The 20088-nt window shown below is 49.9% G+C and overlaps 1 protein-coding gene across 3 annotated transcripts in view; it reads right to left on the bottom strand.

Annotated features, from left to right (window-relative positions):
* Positions 1 to 20088, bottom strand: part of SCAMP1 (secretory carrier membrane protein 1) — a 573188-nt gene that overhangs the window by 15299 nt on the left and 537801 nt on the right. For all 3 annotated transcript variants that reach the window (XM_085632265.1, XM_085632264.1, XM_085632262.1), the window contains one exon: positions 6365 to 6482. In XM_085632265.1, coding sequence (XP_085488391.1) covers positions 6365 to 6482 — 118 coding nt within the window. The remainder of the gene's footprint in view (positions 1 to 6364; positions 6483 to 20088) is intronic.

A 20088-nucleotide genomic window follows, 5' to 3' on the forward strand; every position in this document is an offset into this window, starting at 1 on the left:
TAAGATAGCTGCAAGTGCTATGATTAAAAGAAAAGCAACATAACTGATGCCCTTCTGTACTTTTGAGACTTTTATTAATAGGGGTTCTAGTATACAACACATTGTAAACTTAGCGTTGCTTGAAAACTTTAAGTTAAATATATACATTTGTGTTCTACATTACACAGGCTACAGGATATTTTATAGTTTTGCAGTATTAGGTTAGCTATTTTATTAATCCCAGAAGGATGATAAGATGCCTTTGTTGGAATTTAAATTCAAAACCATGTCTGACGGCCACTAGAGTTTGTTGAGTGACTGAAGGTTCAAGCCAGGCTCAAGTCAGATGCCTTGCTCTGGCTCACCTTGAAATACGTGAGCACTGTATAAAAACGTCTTGCATTTGAGTCTATAATGCTTCTACATGTATAATACAAATCGAGGCCATATTTAGGGTGCACATGACATCTGTCTTGCCTCTTAAGGGCATATGCATCAACATTAGCATTTGCGATTCCTTATTAGCGAAAAATAAGGATTCGCTAATAAGGAATAGCAAAAGGCTATGCATGTAGGAATCGCTATTCAAATAGCGATTCCTTAACTTTCCTTAATTGCTACTAGCAAATAGCGAGTAGCAATTAAGGAATGCCGTCCCAATCATTCCTATGGGCCTCCAGGCCCATAGGAATGAATCGGAGATTGCATGAGCAAATAGCGAGTACCAGTAGGTTCTCGCTAATTGCTCATGCATTTTCAAGGGTGTCAAAATGACACCCTATAGCACCCCTGAAAATGATATGTGCACATATGTTGCACACACACATGCTCTAAGGGCATGTGTGTGCGCAACATGAAACTTTGAAAAATGCACAAAAGTGCATTTTTCAAAGTTTTTGCAAATTACCATGCAGTTCATCTTCATGGTAATTTGCTCCCCCTATTAGCGAAATCGCTAATTTTTTTACTTTGATGCATTGCATTTAAGGAATCTCACTTTGGGATTCCTTAAATTCAATCGCTATTTAAGGAATCGGTATTTAAGGAATCCCTATTTAAAGAATCGCTATTTAAGGATTCCTTAAATAGCGATTTCTGGTTTTGGGTTGATGCATTGGGATTGGGTATTTTTAACTTAATACCGGGAGCTATTAGCGAATCGGTATTTTACCGACTGGATTTTGGGTTGATGCATGAGGCTGTTAGTTGCTTATTTATGAGATTTTGGCATAGGGCAGTGCAACAAAACACCTTGCTGTGCTGCCCAATCCAAAGTGAAAGGGTAGGAATGCACCACATTTTTGCAATATGGTGCATTCCTGTCCTTTCACCCTGCGCTGGTGCTGTTTCTGCAGCCTAGCGCCAATGCAGGCACCCTTGCACTGTGGTGCAGAGGCAGGATTGTTTTTTTGCAGGAACGGACACCTTGTATTGTATTGTATAAACTCTTTTATACCTTCACAAAAATAATGCTAGTAGGTGCTTTCCTTTCTCTACGTGTGTTGCAGAATGTAGCACACACAGAAAGAGGAAACAATGAGGAAAAATGAACATATTTCTCCTTGTTACGCGTCATCTTGTGAAGCGTACGGATTTAGCGCTTTCCCAAGTTTACGTGACTTTGTAAATCTGGGACAGCATCAAATTCCATTGGTGTTGCATAGGAAAACCCACTGCAATGCCCATAGAACGCCTCCGGGGCGCAGAGTAAGGCTGCTCAGCGATGTGCGTTGCATCGCCTTAGTCATGATTTATGAGGCCACTCAAAGCAATGCGTGGAATCTAAATCGAAATAAGAGCTTCTCATCTGAAGTATGTACAGCAGGGTGTCGGAGTGCGTTACATCATGCACATATTATAAAGAGACAATGACTTAAATTTGAAAGTCAATGTGAAAGTAATGTTACTTAAGACATTGAGGGCTACAAGGTGTAAGAGTCAGATGTCATCCATACTGGTAGGCAGTGGCGTAGCGTGGGTGGGGCCACAAGGGAGGTTGCACCAGGCACAATTTTCTTAGGGGTGCAAAATTTTAAAAGAAAAAAACATTTGTGGTGTAAGGGACTCGAGTCACATCGGTGATGTTGTCTACAAGTGCAGGTTATATTGTTTTGCCCGCCTTTCCCCGCCGAAGGGCTGCACAGAGCTGTGCCCTCATGCATCTCATGGCCTCGGGGCAGGTGGGAGCTGCTCACACTGTTTTCCAGTGGCATGAGATTACGCCGCCCAGTGGCACATCAGTGGAACGTCTCTTGTGGTACCACGGTGCCGTACAAGGAATTTGTTTCCGCTTTTTGACAGGCAGAAGGATCATTTCAAGCACAAGTTCCGCGCTTGCTGCCTGACGTCATGTGTCGGTTTGGGATAGTGGATTGAGTCACCCGGGGGTGTGGCATCCATTCATTCCTTCATCCATTAAGGAGTCTTTCACCATTCATTCTGTCCTTCCATCTGTGTGCCCATCCATATCCAAACCTATTCAACCATTTCCAAACATATCCATCATCTACCCTTCCATCCATCCTTTCACTCATCTATCCCTTTATCCACCCTCTCTCATTCATCCATCCATCCACTCATTCACTCATCCATCCAACCATTTACCCTCTCACCCATCCAACCATACTTTCACTTACTCATCCGTCCATTCGCCCAGTCACTCATCCGTCCATCCATTCACCATTTAACTCAACAATCCATCCTTTCTTAAAGCTCCTCACCTTCCCTTTCACTCATGCATTATGCATTCTTTCACTCATCCATCCGTACATCCTTCTTTTCACTCATCCATTCCCCTTTTCTCCCTCCACCCCCCTTTCACTCAGTCATCCTTTCACCCATCCACCCACCCAACAATCCATCCACTCATCCCCTCATGAATCCACCCATTTACCATATCACTCATCCATCCATCCTTTGTCTCATCTATCCACCCTTTCACTCATCCACCCATCCTTTTGTCCATCTACCCTCCCTTTCACTCACTCATTCATCCTTACATCCCCCCTCTCACTCATCGATCCATCCATCCATCCATTCACCCTCTCACTTATCAATTCATCAATCCATCCATCATTTCACTCATCCACCCGCCCATTCACTCGCCCATCATCCACCCTTTCACTAACCTCTTCTTTTTAACTTATTTCAATGGCTTCTTTACATGAACTGGATTCTGTACATTTCTTTCATTTCGTGAGGTGCAACATTTTTCTTTATGTTCTGTTAAAACAGAATACCCTGCCCTAGACCAAGGCAGGGGGAGGCCCGCCACATGCTTTAACAGCCCATACTGGCCCATTGTCATGCTGTATGTGACAATCCGCTGCCTACAAAATGGCAATGGGTGGGGTGGGGCTGCTCTTGTGCTCCAAGAATGAGTGTGAGGTGGCCCCATCAGGGAGTTGAGGCTTCCCAAAGGGGAACAGTGCTGTTCCCCAATGCCTAAAATTATGGACAAAAGGCGTCCGTTAAAGGAATCATCACGGACAATGGACGTGAGATCCAAATCACGGACGATCCGTGAAATTTACAGACTGTTGGTCACCCTACTTGAATGTAAGGCTGGAAGGCACTAACTCCAGCCCAGGCAGCCCAGTCAACTGCAGCTGACGGGGGGCTGCAGCCCATTCTGCCCAATGGGTGTTGCACACCTGCAGTTTATGTAATCTGTTTCTACAAAGCTCCTGTGAAATAAGAAGGTGAGCGAAGCCTCGCACCTGCAGGTCTTGTCGTGCAGGACATCTGGGGTTAATAGTCCAAGTACAGCTGCGCCACTGACTCGCGGCTTGTTCCTGGAACTGTGCGAGGGGAGAGAGGATGTTGTGGGCAGGCTCTAACTGTATCATCTGGGCAGGAATCATGCTTCCACTTGTATTGAAAAGAGAAACTGCACCAACAGTCAGCTGGAGGGAGAATGGTCATACTCATCTTCTGATGCCTCATCAAAGACTGTGGCTCGAAGAAAATGAAACTTTTAATCTGGACCCTCTTTTTTCATTTTTTCCAATCATTTTTGAGTGAATGTTTAACTGTCTTTTTTCACAGCTCGTTTCCTTTCATTGTCCAGTCTAAATTCAAACCCCAAGGATCTGGGTATAAGTTTGATACCATGTCAGGACTGGGTGTGTATCCACTTTTAAGATAAGGTAAAATGCATTCCCTTGCATTCTTAGAATGAAGCAAATGCTCCGCGCTAATCCTAGATTAGCATCTGCCACGAGTTGCAACATGGTGCTTCCTTTCCCTACAACCGAGGTCAAAGCATGCATGGCAAGAAGGATCTCCGTGTGTTACACTGCAGCAAGCACTAAAGAGACCCTCCAGCATTTCTCGAAATAACGGGTGTTACATTAGTCATCTCTGTGCTTGTCCACTATACGTAGTAAAAGGAGAAGTGAGACTACATGAGACCTACTGCAGTATTCTGCAAAGTGCAAAACCTCCTTTGGGAATCAACATGAGACAAAACGTAACCCTTCTGATGACAACGCCAGCCGCGGCCCATGCAGGTAAGGACGGTGGGCCTAGTGGGGTGTGAGATTTCGACGGATGATGACAGGGGAAAATTAAATAAATAATTAATTTTCCCTCGTTGTCGTCTGTCGAAATCCCTTCCCCACCTGGCCCCACCACTCACCTGCACGGGCTGCGGCTGGACAATGCAATCTCTTTTCTGTTTTTTGAGCAAGTACTTTTTGTAGAGTGGCAGAAGCAGTTGTCAAATGCAAAAATGCTCAGAGGGCCATGACTGTCTAGCCTTTAACTAAGGAGGAATTCTTGAAGGGTTGGCCCGTCACTAGGGTCTACGTTACGATCCTCAGCAGAAGTGGAGGTGTACCAGGTGTGGCACTTTCTTGGATGGGCTGTGCTATGTTAATAGTGCCACGTACAAAGACACTGAATCGCTATAGTCGCGCACACTCACCTCAGTATTTAAGGACATTAGGGAAGCTTACAAGAAAAAGCAGAAGACAACGGCGGACCATTCAACTGCACCTCACATAAAGTTCAAAGTTGTAGAATACGGTGCACTCTTCTTCCAATACCAACCGTTGTATGGTATTGCTGCAGACGCAGACAAAGTCTTGACAACACAAAAGAGTGGAATGGTGCACCCGGAAGTAAGAATCAAAGATTCCTTTAGTTCATCTGGAAAGTTGAAGCTTTATTCACAATCGTAAAATCCAATCAGTAAAAAACATTCCAGCCAACGCGTTTCGTTCAAACAGTGTTGAACTTCATGAGGGCTTGTATTTATATATTGGCGAGTATCCCTCTGTACTAAAAATCGTCCATCAGTTATAATGAATATTTTTTTTTAATGTATTTATTATTTATTTCATCGTCGTGAATGAATGCCACAATCTCTGAAAATGTTCCAGGGGGACAGTTATCCTTCCCTCAGTCCAATACTCTAATCCGTATTGTCAACTGAAAACACCGCACTTCGTTTAGAAAGCTGCCCACCGCCCTCACACCGGCGGCATTTGGTGTCCTACAGCAGATGGCTCAGGGACTTGGAACCGCTAGCCCCAAGTCAGCACAATGCCAAATAAAACAGAATGACAAGCAAACCTGTGCTATCGTGCTTGGCATAACCTATGAACCAGAATGTTACCCCAATGGAGAATATAGCAAACAAACACTTTCAGACACTTTAAACATGCTTATTTCGAAATGGAATACTCATTGATGTAAGGCTGAAAATGAATGATTACGAGTTAAATAAAGTAAAATAAAGTGTTGCAATAAAGCTGCAAATGTTTCATTTTGTGCAGCACAATCAATTTTTGTGCAGCAACATTTGAAAATCTATGCTGTAATATCCTGGGGGTGTGTTTAAAAAGGTCTGTGTCTCCCAAGCAGCAGCGCCAACATAGTCCCATCATCCCGAAAAACGACATCCCTCTAACCTCCAGGTCACAAGGAGATCAGAACTCCAGATATTTACCAGGCAAGATACATTTTAGTTTCCAGGAAATATATAATCGCAAGAATATAGGTGAACAAATGCATTACCATGCACTCACAAACCTTTTGTTATACTGATAATGATGGGCGATTGATGCTAAGGAAGCCTGCAGAAATTAAGGCCCTACAGTTTTGCTTTATGCTCTAAATAATGATGCGAACATTTAGATAACTGCACAAAAAAAGCGATAGAAGACAATTAATTACACTCCGGGGTATACATTTTCGCACGAAAAATGTCATTAGTCAACAGGAGGAAAGCCGCTTTTGCTGGGTGGGAAAATGCATTACTGTTACAATCCCAAAGCAAACCCCTCAAAAAGCATTCAGCCTGCATAGATTTTGTTTTCCAATTAAAAGCATTGCCTCTTCACCGGTTTTGGAAGTCACCCGAAAAACGAACGAGGCTTACCTTTTTGAACATAACAAGTGACATGACTGCAGACACCGTGAAAAGGGCGGCTATAATTAGCATCATAACTCCAACAGCAATACTTTTATTCAGGCCAGTCAGGGCGGAAATCCATCCACTGAAACACAGATTTAGACAAGTTATTAGACGTGATCGGTTCGCATGACAAAGGATAAAAGGGCTGTTAGATCCAAACACATTCATTGGATTTTACATATTCAGAGAGGAAACAAAAGGCAACACTAACTGTGGTCTTTGCGCAAAGTGGGTGAAAAGATCTATAAAAAGGAATACACACAATATTAAATCTTGACAGATCACAGCAATTATTCATAACATAAGGGGATATTTACAGAGTTTCACCTTCCACTTAGGAGGGGTTCTTCTGGTTTGGACTGATAGATAACAGATGCTTGCTACCGAACAGAGGCACTCGCTCTGTCATCGACACTAGGCGGACGAAAGGCAGAGAAGGACGGGTGGCATTTGAACCTACGACCACCTACACACCGATCCCTGCAGTGGACGCTTTGGTCCACGGAGCTAACTGAGCCCCCAGCATCTTCATCGAAGAGAGCTGAAGGATGGAGAGTGATCTCCGGCATTTTCGGGGGACATGTGGATGTTAGTTTTGTACCTTATGTATCCTCCCTCCCCCGTTTATTTAGCTATCCGCTGCGGACGACATTTCCATTAAAATAAATGATTCCGTAAAACGTATGCACTCAGGACGCTAGGAGGGGGGATTCTAATACTTAATAAAGGAAGGCATGTTAGAGGGAAGATTGCATTCATTTATTGTTCTCTGCAATTCGTTTCAAGTCTGATCTGAAGGGCAGTGGCTCATGCGGGAAGTGAGAAACATAAGGGGGAGAAAATATGTTCTTACCTTGTATATTCGGGGATTCTAATCTGAAAAAGCCTCTAAGGTTCTGTGATTTGTAGGACTCTCACTTAGGTTTTACAAATGTATATATGTACCCATGTAGGAACATCTGCATCGTGCAGAAATAGCAGAGGAGCAACAGTGGGCTGAACAGAGGCAAGACCCAAGTAGAGCTTACAGAGAAGCAAGTAGTGTTGGTACCCGGAGGGTCAGTTCATGATACTTTCAGTTTCTTTCTGAACTGCAGGAGGACAGGAGCAAAGCGAAAGTCATTCATTATTCCTGTCTGTACCCCAATCATTGTGTATTGGTTTTTCGGTTTCGCAGACCTAGCGCTGGAGCGTGCATGCGCTCCTCGCTCTGCAAGGCATATTGTAATCGAAAGATTTCAGAAGGGGACTTGAAGCCCCGTCCGGCATTCCCATTGGCTGGCGTCATCATTTATGCTAAACGCTGGCCTTCGATTGAAAACAAAGCTTTTTTGTTACCGCCCTGTCTCCTTCTCGGACAGCCCATCCGGACTGGATTGTTTGCATGCGGCGTGACACAGTCTCCTTTAATTACAGTGGGTAGCACTATTTTTTTTCATTTGTGTAATGGTTGTTTTAAATTGTCCTTTGTTTTGTTATATTTGAGTTTGCTGGGACCGCACTATTTTTTTCATTTGCGTAATGGTTGTCTTAAACTGTCCTTTGTTTTGTTATATTTGACTACGCTGGGACCGCATTGGGTCTCTTGGAGGGTGAAAGATGATGGTGCATAACGGAAAGTTGTTCTCACATTCGCACTACAGCACTTTGAGTATTTTAAAGGGAGTCGCCTCGCTTGTTCCTGCCTGGATCACGTTTGTGACGTTTTTGGTTTATGCTGTTGCTCGTGTCTTGTGACCCTACTTTTGATTGGTACTGCTCGCTGTCCTTCTGAGCACTGGAACAGGAACCTTTTTCTATTCGCGTGTCAAGGTTGGGGTCCCCCCTCAGCAGAGTTATAATTGGGGTCCTCACTCAGTCAAAATACTTTCTGCGGTCCTCTGAGCGGGCATTTTAGGGGCTCTCGCCGTTGCTTGGGGGGTGGAGTGAAATATCACATAAATCCGTGACCAGTATTACATTGAGTCTCAACCTCGAAGGAGGTACGTTAGGTCCTGGGGGTCGAAATAAAAACACCCTCGGTGCTCTCCTGCGGACGTGCTGGAGGTGGTAGCTACTCACTCATCGTCGAGGTGGGCTGTGTCGTGTTTAAGATGGCGCGGCGTGGGTGCAGGAGCGCAGCATAGCTTTTTGAAGCAGTGAGGTGAACTAAGTAGAACATTATGAGGTCACTACTATAGGCCTCTGGGACCCTACTTAATTTTAACCAGGTGATTCCCCTAAACTAAGAATAAACGTTTGTAGAGTTTTAATGTTGTGGTCAAGATATGCTGATATCTAGCGCTACAAGGCCATAACGGGGGTGAGCTATAAATAGAAAATAGCATCTAACAGGTTGTGCAGTACTGGGGTTGGGCAGCAGACTGCGCGATTTGAAGAAAGGAGTGGGGATTGGAGATCTAACATAGTTTTGTCACTCTTTGGGGCACACACACACACCAGAATCGTCTCTGCTCTAGGTGTGACATGGAGATGCACTTATCTGAGGGTGGAGAGTGACTTTATACTAACCCCACACACTTGTTCTGTGTACAGCGTGATCGCAAGGCTGGGATTGATGCTGTCCCTGGTCCCCCCTTCGTTATTTAGGAGCCCAGAGAGCATAGTTTGGGGGTTAGGTAGACGGGGAGGCATAATTATGAATGAACATAAGGGGCGGTGAAGTATTAAATCCCGGGTTTGTATGCTGCAGGTGCGCCCCCTTCCAGCACTAGGTTCACTATTTTTGGGGTACCTGAGCAGGGCGCCCTCTGAACGCGGTTTTGCTGCTGCTTACGCGAGAGGTGATTTATGGCGCCGAGTGGTTCTACGCGACTGGCCCGGCGCAGGCATCTGGTCGCACTGGTACTGCAGGTCTGGGGGAGCAGCATTCCTGCCCTGTGCTACAGTGGGGACTTATCTGGGGACCAGCTGCGGATCTCCGTGGTGTGAGGGTCACGTAACAAGGGAGGGGGGCAGGCCAAGGGACGGACTGGGAGCCCAAAGCAGCCGTGGCCCGTGGCACATTGTCAGGCCAGTCCCATACAGTGCACAGAGAATACAGCATGCAAGTCTGACCACTATAGACTGGGTTCGGGGCGCTGTGCTCCCCCCCCAAATGGGGGAGGGGTGGTGGCACAAAATTGTGCATTGTACAACACATAAATTTAGTCTATTATACTGACTTTTACTGTATAGTAAATGATAACTGTACAGTGCACCAGGATACTGCATTCTTTATTAGGGCCCTGCAATGGTTCCTTGCAAACCAGTGGAGGGTGTCGGAGCATTTTACATCAAAACACTATAAAATGTATGTGAAGGGCGTGGCCAGGAGCGTCATGATGCCGGTCGCACTTTAGAAGTGCTCCGGACCCCTCCGTCATGCGCTTCTGCATCCACTGCCATCGGAGGGTCCTTACCGTGTATCCAGCCTGCCTGTCTTTGGTACACAGGCCTTCCCTGGAGGCGGTGTGGGCTGCATCCAGGTGCCACAGGTGGTCCCGGCCGGGGTCCAGGCCTCAAGGTGGCCTCAAGATGGCGGCTCCGCTATGCCAATCTCCCGGCCCGATCTGCGGCTGTGCTCCTGGCTCCCCCCTAATGTGCTCCGGAGAGGGGGAACCTGGGGAACTGTCTGCGCCACTCCAGCTGGTATTTGTGTTGCCCCTCCCTTCCTGACAGTGAAGGATACCCGGCTGGGTGTGAAGCGCTGGGAGAGCCTGGTGAGGTCCTGCCTGCCGAGCCCCCTGGGGCAGATCCTGTGTTGAGGCGGCGCGGCGTCCCTCTATCCAAGTGTGATCGGCTGTCCCCGGACGGCGGAGGAGGCGCAGAGTGCTGCTTTGTTTTCATCGCGTGGCGCTGCATCTGAAGAATAGGGGGCTGACCTGAAGAGTTGAACCGGCCGGGCTCCCCAGATGGCGGCCGCGATCGCGCTGGAGTCGGATCCTCTGTTGGCCCAGGCTCTGTGACCGGTCTGCCCGCCTGTGGGGGGGGGGGGGGGGGCTCCTTGAGTGGCGGGTACCCCCCCTCTCTGCTCTGGATCCCCGCTGCCGCCTTGACGGGTCCCGCCGGCGCCGTATCAAAGGCCCTGTGAAGCGGAGCTGTGGCGCTGGAGGCCTCGCGATGTTATCCCGCGCCGGTCGGCCCCTTTGAAAAGGCGCTGGTAAGTGCGTGCTCCCGCGGCTCCATCTGGGGTCTCTGAGCGCGCGGGTCACCTGCTGCGATTCTGGGGGCCAGTGGAGTCCTGCCTGGTGCCTGGCCTGACGATAGTGGTGGACATCCTTCATGAGCTTTGGGCAGCGGGCCTCTGTTGATCCTGTGATATCGGCGGACCAGCGGGCCTTGGACAGTGCCTGCCTGCTGTATTGCTGAGGCCTGGCAGGGATGCATCCTGAGAGGGGGTGACCTCCTGTTGCCCCTGTGGCCCTCCCCTGGACTAACGGTGCGCATTTGTGGTGGCGGGGCTCTTCCAACACGCCCCTGCTGCCTGGCCCGATCCCACTGGAGTGGAGAAATTCCGTCTGTGGGATTGCTGATCATGGAGGTGGCCGTGTGATTCCTTGAGGGCCGCATCGGTCGCGGATGGTGCTGTAGCCTGCTGAAGGGGGGGGCGGCCTCCTGGGTGAGGTGCTCTTCTGTCATCCCCCGGCGCAGGGTGGACGTAGCTGACTTCAGAGGCCCTGCCTGAGTCCACGCGAGGAGGTCCCACCGAGCCCCGTTGGAGGTCGCAATCCTTGAACAGTCCTGCAGGTAAGGAGTGGGGGTGCAGTGGTGTCTGGTCTGGGGGTGTGGGTCGGCTGTCAATCGGGCAGCAGGGGGGGGCGCAGGAGGGCCCTTGGCTGGTGCGGCTCCTTCCACCCCCTCCCCCGGCTCCTGGTGGGCCAGGCAGGACTTACTGGTGGGCAGAGCTGGTGCCCTTTGTCTGGCGACGGTGGCGGCGTAGCCCGCTGGCTATCCTCCTGGGCCCGGGGCGTGTGTGCGAGCGCCTCGGCCGCCATTTCGAGCGGCGGTGATCCGGGGTGGCTGTGGACGGAGGTCCGTTGGATCACGCGGGGCGGCGATCATCACCACTGCAGCTGGATTCGTGGGTCCCCCACTCACCCCTTGAACAATCAACACATCCCAGGGGGCGACTGCGCATACCGTACCCTTCCCCGTCTGGGATCCGGTGACCCCCCCTGCCTTCTTCCTCATCGGCGGTGTTTCTTACCCCGGTGGGCTGGTCTGTGGCTCCAGTGGCGGGGGTTCTACCTATGGCCCTGAATTGCGACCCTCCCTTCCGGCTCCTCTACGCTGGCTGCCCCTCTGGGGTGGCGGCTTGGGCTGCCCCGGGACGTCTCATCGGCTGCGTGCAATTCACGGCTCTTTGGGTAGAGTCTGCCGCCTCACTGATCCTCCAAGTGAGGGTCCTGCCGGGGGGGGGGGGTCCTTGGGGCCCGCCCTTCCCTGGGGGTCGAGCTTGGGTAGAACGGACAGATCCGCAAAGGTCCCTGCCACCCAGGCGAAAATGGACCGCTTCATGGGGGGGGGGCGGGGGCTTCTGGGGGAGTGGCTGGGCAAGGTGCTCCGCCATCTGCCGAACTGGCCGCCATCCTCCAGGCCATTCACACATCCCAGACTTCGGTGGAGGGCAAGATTGCAGAAGTGAGGGTGGACATGACTCTCATCAGGCAGGATCTTCGTAATGCGAATGCCCGGATTAAAGAATCTGAGTACCGGATCTCCTCTGTTGAAGATGACGTGCAGAAGCTTAAGGGGCAGGTGGCCCATCTTCAGTCTCATACTCAGGAGTTGCACCGCCGGGCGGAAGACGCTGAAAACAGGTCTAGACACAACATTCTCCGCCTGGTGGGTTTTCCGGAGGGAGTGGAGCAGGGTCGTACAGTGGACTTCTTGGAGAAGTGGCTGAAGTCGTGGATCCCGGGGGGACCCTTATCTCCTTGGTTTGCAATCGAGCGGGCTCATCGGTCCCTGGCCCCCAAACCAATGCTGGGTGTTCCTCCCCGCCCGATCATAATGCGGGTTCTTAACTTCAAGGACCGTGACATCATCTTGTCTGAAGCCCGTAAGCAGCAACGACTCCTCCACGACAACAGCACCATTATGATCTTTCCAGACTATACCCGGGAGTGCCAGGGCCAACGTCGCTCGTTTGTTGAGGTTAAGCAGAAGTTGAGGGCGCTTAACATTCAATACCGACTCCTCTTCCCGGCTCGTCTGCGGATGGTGTTCGCGAATAAGACCTTGTTCTTAGACAGCCCGGCTGAGGCTTGGACATGGGTGACGGAGGAGCACCCTCTGCGAGCCGAGGGTCGTGCCCTGGGCGGGATGGATGCAGGGGACGGGCTCGGCCGCCCTGCTTCCTCTGCCCCCCAGCCTCCACGTAATCGATCCCGCAGACGCCGTGATCGGAGGCGAGCCCGCTCGGACTCCCCGCCGGGCCACTCACAGCAGCCACCCCGATTCGCGGAGGGAGTGCCGACTGGGCGGCTTTCTGGTTCTGCTGGCCGATTGGACGACGGGGAGGCTGCATCCCGGTACCCCGCGATTGACCTCCCGGACACGGATCGCTCCTGTAGCCCCATGCTTTTGAGGGACCCTGCTTGAGCCGGTCTCTGCCCGCCGGGCATTGCTCCGCGGCCGGAAACGGCGCTCTGACTTTGAACTGTGTCTAGTTTCCCGATCGACTTTATAAACATGCATCCATTCAAGAGGAGGGGTCCTCCACGTTTCCCCAGTCCCAAGCAATCTAGTTTGGTTGTTTGTCCAGTGTAATAGGGTGCTGCTTTTGAGGGTCGACTGATGCTTTGGTTCCTGAAGTGTAGGGTGGGGGGGAGGGGGCCAATGGGGGTTGGGAAGGTTTTGCCCTGTATGTTATGGTTTTTGTTGCAGCTACCACGGAATGACACAGGTTATAGGGGGGAGGGACGGGTGTGCCCCCGCAGCAAGCGTACACTCTCAACACTGCGAGCCCCCAAGCGCGTTCGTATACCCAAATTCATCTGCTCAGCCTAGACCGAGACGCACCTATCATGACAGATAACACTTCCCCACGGCATCTCTCCACGTGTTGTCGTGGAATGTCAACTGTCTGTTAGACCGCCACAAACGCACAGCGGTCCTATGGTACGCGCAGCGTCTCCACATAGATATCCTCATGCTTCAAGGAACACACCTTTTGGGTAACTGCTGTCCCTTTTTGGCTCTTATGGCTATGACGGAGTATGGCACGCCGGCTCCTCTAGGGGTTCCCGGGGAGTTGCCATCCTCCTGCGGCGCACACTGCCATTCCGTTCGTCCTCTCCCACGTGATCCATGATCCTCAAGGCTCGTCAGTGACAGTCTGTGGTTCGCTGGCTGGGTCTCCCCTTACTCTTATGTTGGTCTATGTCCCCCCCCCCTCCATGCTCGCGACCACACTCGCGTATGTAGCTGCCCTGCTACACAATGTGCCCGCAGGCAATATGGCCATTGCGAGCGACTTTAATGCAGTCTTAGCCCCGGCCCTTGACACAACAGGACCTCCATCTGCTGCCCGGGCGGCGAGCGCGAAAAAACTGAAAACCTGGTCGGAGTCCCTGGGGCTCTGCAATGCATGGCGCATATGGCACCCGCGTAGCACCCGCTTTACCCATACCTCCGCGGCTCACCACATCCAAGCGCGCATAGATGCGATCTTTGTCCCGGCGCCCGACTGCTCTATGATCCTTGACGTCCGCATCCTGCCCAGAGGCATTTCAGATCATTCCCCGATTCTCCTTGGCACAGGGGCCCCCCCTCCCTCGGCCCGCCAAACATGGAGGATGAACTCCTGGTTTCTCCAGGATAAGGACTTTAAGCAGGCGGAAGGGACAGAGCTTAAACATTATTTTGCTACCGACGCGGGCTCGGTGGCCTCCCCGGGCACCCTCTGGGAGCCAGGGAAGGCAACCAAACGAGGTTTTGCAAAACGGCAGCTTCAGCTCCAGAGGCAATCGCAGGTGCAGGAGATCACTTCCAAGGAAGTGCAGGCGCTTCGCTTGGAACAGCTGTTGTCTACATCAGAAGATGCTGCCGAGACCCGACAGCTAGGCCTCATCCTTGACGAGATTAAGCAACTATCATTGGATGCGGCCAAGCTCCTCTGGCGGTCCTCGGTAGCAAGATTTTACAATTGGGGGGACAAGAACGGCATGATCTTACACAGATTGGCCACGTATCCCAGGGCGAACCGTATCATCCCAGAGGTGAGTGATGCTGCAGGGGCGGTACAGTGTGCTCCAATGGTGATGGCAAATACCTTCGTGGCATACTACCGGGGGCTGTACACAGCCCGCACCCCGAGCTGTCCGTTGCAGAACTCCTAGCCTAGGGCTGGGTGAGCTTTCCTAAACTGGACTCAGCCGCTCGAAAGGACCTAGAGCGACAAAGAAATCGAAGAGGCAATCACCCGGGTTTTCCCCGGTCCGGATGGCCTTCCGCAAGAGTATTACACAGCATACCGAGGCACCCTAGTGCCCCACCTGGCCAGCTTCTTTAAAGAAGCAGTCGAGAGAGGATTTTTCCCCGCCAGAAACGGATGTGGCCACCATTGTGGTTATTCCGAAATCCCAGCCTCCCTCCCAGTCGTGCGTGGAGTATCGCCCCCATCCCCCTCCTCAACAACGAAATCAAACTTTACGCTACCATTCTGGCCCAATGACTGAAACCATACTCGGCCTTACTCGTGAACCAGGATCAGTGTGGGTTCATGCCACAGCGTGGGACCCGCCACTGCCTCCGCAGGTTGCAACTAGCTCTGGCGCACCGGCACCTGGCTACCCCATACTTGGCACTCCTGGCCATTGACTTTGAGAAGGTCTTTGACCCGGTGGACTGGACATACCTGCTGGGCGTGCTGTCCGAGATGGGGTTCGGGCCCCACTTCTGTTCTCTGGTCCGAGTCCTGTATGCTCGCCCAAGAGCGCGAGTGTTGGTCAACAGGGTACTGTCGGAGGCCTTCCCCATCGCCAGGGGCACTAGACAGGGATGTCTCCTTTCTCCCCAGCTATTCACCCTGGCGATGGAGCCCTTGGCGTCCCTGGTGTGGGCTGTAGGCCGCCTCCGTGGATGGGAGTGGCCCAATACTGACACGGACAAGATCGCCCTATACGCGGACGACGTTCTGGTCTTCCTGTCTGACCCAGACTCCTCTGGGCCACATTGCCTCCGGATTCTGCACTCTTTCGAGCAGGCCTCAGGGCTGCGGTTAAATCCAGGGAAATCAGTGCTGGTTCCCCTGCATCTCTCTAGAGAGTGCTTTGACTGGCAGTCTACCATACCAATCCGGAGGCAGTCCTTTAAATACCTGGGGAATTGGATTACCCTGCTTCCAGAGTTGGGCTGGTCCCTTAATGTGACCCCGTTAATTAAGAAGGCCAAGGTTGACCTCCTCAAATGGAAAGTGCTGCCCCTGAACCCTCTGGGGAGGGTGGCCCTGTTTAAAATGATGATCCTCCCCAGATTCCTCTACATCCTGCAGAATACCCCTTTCTGTTTTCCCAGGACCTGGTTTCGGGAACTGGATAGTCTCATTACCAAGTTTCTCTGGAGCGGAGGTCGGACACGCGTGGCCTTGTCTATTTGCCAGATTCCCTCCTACGATGGCGGCATGGGGATGTCCCACTTGTATCTGTACTTTTTGGCGGTACGTCTCCTGGTAGTACACGATTGGTTTAATGGGGGCTGGTCAGATCTAGCCTATAGGCTTGAACTGAGTGACCTAGGGCTCGCGGACATCCAGGCCATGATGTAGGGGGGTCCCATTCCAACTCGATTGCCTGATGTGATGCGCTCTGTGCTGTTGGCCTGGCGGGCCTCGCTCCGCCACACTGGTTGGATGGGGAAGTTGACCCAGTGTACTCCCCTCTGGCATGAGGCGTGGCTTCGGGAGGTTAGCGGACTACAAGGGTTCAAAACTTGGGACCTCTTTGGCATTTCCCAGCTAGGGCATGTATGGGCCAGGGGCCGTATGTTGTCCTTCCAGGAGCTCCAAATCCGTTACTCTTTACATTCGTCCCAGTTTTATAAATATTTGCAGTTGAGACATGCCCTCCACGCACATGTTAAGGACGAGATGAGGCTCCCTGAGTATAGCCCCACTGAAGCTCAGACACTGCTGGGAAACTTAGGAAGGGGGGGGGGATCTCACACATTTATCGCACCCTAGTTAACAATACCCCCACATCCCTTGATAGATTGAGGGGTCAATGGGTGGAGTGGGTAGGCCCCCTTGATGAGGCGGACTGGCGTGATGCCCTCATAGCCCCCAGAATAGTCGCCGTCTCCGCAAAACTCAAGCTGATTCAGCTCTACTACTTGCACGTTGCGTACCTTACCCCCTTACGCCTGTGTCGAGCGGGTATGCGCCCAGATGCATCATGCACGAGATGTAGTCAAGCACCGGCCAACTTCCTCCACATGGTTTGGTCATGCCCCCGCTTGGGACAGTTCTGGGGATCTATTGAAGTGGAGTTAACGGAGGTACTGGGCTGGGAGGTCCCCCACAATCCACGTCACTCTTTGCTGGGGATCACTGATGGGCTGGACGGGTCCAGGAGTGACAAGTTATTTTTTAACATAGCCATGATGGTGGCCAAGCGGGACATAGCGGCGGCCTGGAAAAGCCCTGACCCCCCCGGTCCTGGAGAGGTGGTGTAGAGGGGTGGATTGGTGCGCAACCCAAGAGAGAGTCTTCTATAAAGTCAAGGGGTGCATCAAGAAATACCGCAGAGTGTGGGGGAAGTGGTTGGGCAATGTGGAGGGTCTTGATTGACTTGGTTCTAGATCCTATCAATGCAATTTGCTTTTATGGGGGTTCGTGATTTGGGGCTATGTCGCTTTTGTGAATGGACTTAACTTCGTGATTTCCGTGTATTGGCTGAATTGTTTTCTGTGTTGTAAAATGAATAAAATTTGCTCATCAAAAAAAATGTATGTGAAATGGTGTCTATGTTGCAAAAAGACACGGGACACAACAAGGTGTAGAATTCACATGTTATCCACTCACCCGTTAGGGTTGAGTTTAATAATAACAAGCATTTGCAATGCAATTGGTCTTGCATTTACTCAAGTTTAAGCTATTGACATTGTAAATGACAATGCCTTTTATTTATGTTTTAAAAACCAAAACATAAATAAAAGACATTGTCATTTACAATGCCAATAGGTCAAACTCGCATAAATGCGAGACCAATTGCACTGCAAATGCTTGTGAAATGTATGCGGTCGGGAGTTAGGATTCATTAGCACACTTCAATCTTTAAAAGTGTGGTAAAATGAGGATACACAACACATTGCTGAAATTACCAACCCAAAATACTGAGGAATGCTAAAGGAAGACCGCTTGCAGTTATCTACAAGGTACATCGTTATAACGGTACGTTCATAGCTTGATGCTGGGACCTAAAGAGCATGGCCTTTCTCCTCCTCCAATTATTCAATACCTTCAGGAAACTAAAAGGCTTAATGTTTTGTTTGAGCACCTGGCCCTTTTCAAGGTTACAGTAAAAATATAGAAAATAAATAATGTTCTGCATATATTCATGCAAAGAATCAAGCACAAAGAATCGAATATCTATTGCACAATTATTCCAGAACTCACAATATATAAAACGAGAGTAAACTATGTTAAATTGCTACCAGCAGAGAAAACATTATTACAAAACACAGTCATAATTAGACAAAATTTCAACACGGATAAAACATACCGTGACTGATCTTCAGTTAATCTTATTTATGTATTAGCTAGAATACTATTACCAGACTACAGCTTGCATAAATGACAAATTCTTGCTTACTGCCTCACAGATACCATGTTACAATACATTTACAAAAGGTTACCTAGTCCCATACTCATAAACCCTAAACACATTTAAAGCATAGCATTCTGGAGCTTGCAAAAAACCTTTGTAGAGAACTTCTACACATGAAAACATCATGGCACAAACTATTTATGCAGATCTACGGGGTGTAATATGCTCTATGCATCTTGACCCTCTCATGCCCCTCTCTATGCACAACCACGGTAGTATACAGCATTCTGCGCTTGGCACATCGGCATGTATATATAAAGATACAAATATATCTTGGTCAAAGCATATGACAAAGGCAGAGACCGAATCATGGATAGGATCCAATATATCTGGGAAACAGAGACAAATATCAAAGACCACTACATAAAAAGATTGGAGAATGCCTCAACAGAAGAGATTGTGGACGAGTTCTTCTGGAGGGTCCTCAAGTCGAATGAGGAGAGGCTTTCAGAAGAAAAATACAACCACTTAAAACACATCCCCCAGAAGCTCCTACAATTTATTTCCTGCTAAAGGTATTGTGACGAGGCACCCGATCGATCTGTGCCAGAAGGAGAGAGCGGCGAACATTCCAACAGGGCCGTGGAGGCAGCAGTCTAGTCATGCGCGAGGAAACCCCTCCCATCACTGAGACTACAAGGCCAGAAGACGCGGCTGCGGGGGCGCGTACGAAGACAGAAGTGGAGGAGAAAGAGAGGACGGACTACACCTTGAAGATTCAAGACCAGGAAGCAGAAGGAAGGCATCCCAGTGGGGAGAAAGTTCCAAAGGAGGCAAATGAGAGAAGATCTAACCCCGTTTACACCACGAGCGAGACCGGCACTCTGAGGGGAGCCGAGGAGGCAGGATCTCAGAAGACCACGGCCCCGGAGGGCCGTGGATACAGGCGAGTGCCAGCTGCACGTTTCTTTTCTTTACGGGGCTGGTGGGCAGATAGAAGAAGCACGTCACCTCCTGCACAAGACTAGCCCCCCCCCTCACAAAGGCACCTGGCACATAGGAACATTGGTGAAGGTGCACATACCCCCCCCCCCCCCCTTTTATTTTCCTCAGTATATAGGCAAGAGCCTAAAACCTTGTTTTTTTTGTTGTTCTCTCCCACTATCCTCTTGAGCGCCACAACAAACGATAGAAAGAAGCAACCAACAGAAGGGGGAACTATACCCAAGCCCAGTGAAGTCCAGTGAAGAGGATAGAAGACCACCCTCACTCTGTACCAAACAAGGAATGTCCACGACGACTTAAAGAAAAAGAAAGCAAAGAAAGAGAATTCCAATTGGTGTACTGTGTATATATGCATAAAACCCTTGCGAGAAGGAGGGAGTAACATAGCCCAGGGCACCACAAGACAAGAGGTATGTAAGAAGTTTTTTTGTAGCCTGTAGTTAGCTTGATTGGGTCTTGCTAGGAACACATCTAGATGTTTTGTTTCCCTATGATCTACAATTTAAATCAGAAACAATTAAACATGCTCAAAAGGTCCACAGGAAGAAAACTGCTTCCAATAGCATTTTTGAACCAACAGTGGCCATCGTGGAGCTCTCAAATTGAGAGTTCCTTACATGAAGCTATTGTTAACCAGGACTTGCACCAAGAATGAGAATTTAGAGAAGAAGCACATGTGGTACGGTAGAATGATTTGAAAAAGATGGCATCTATAAGTAGTTCTGGAAGCTTCCCTGAAAACAGCAAGCGGGAAACAAAGATCAGCTGCTCACTCCAACAGCACACAAAACATAAGCACCGGGCTCAGAAATACATTCAAGGTTTAGAGACATTGTGGAATACAATAGAGCATGCAAGATTATAAAGAATGTTTTACTACAAAAATGGAGAATGTTAAACAAGAAGAAGCTCCTTAAAGATATTATTGGTGAA

Source organism: Triturus cristatus, chromosome 2_1 (genome assembly GCF_964204655.1).
Source record: "Triturus cristatus chromosome 2_1, aTriCri1.1, whole genome shotgun sequence".
NCBI classification, from domain to species: domain Eukaryota; kingdom Metazoa; phylum Chordata; class Amphibia; order Caudata; family Salamandridae; genus Triturus; species Triturus cristatus.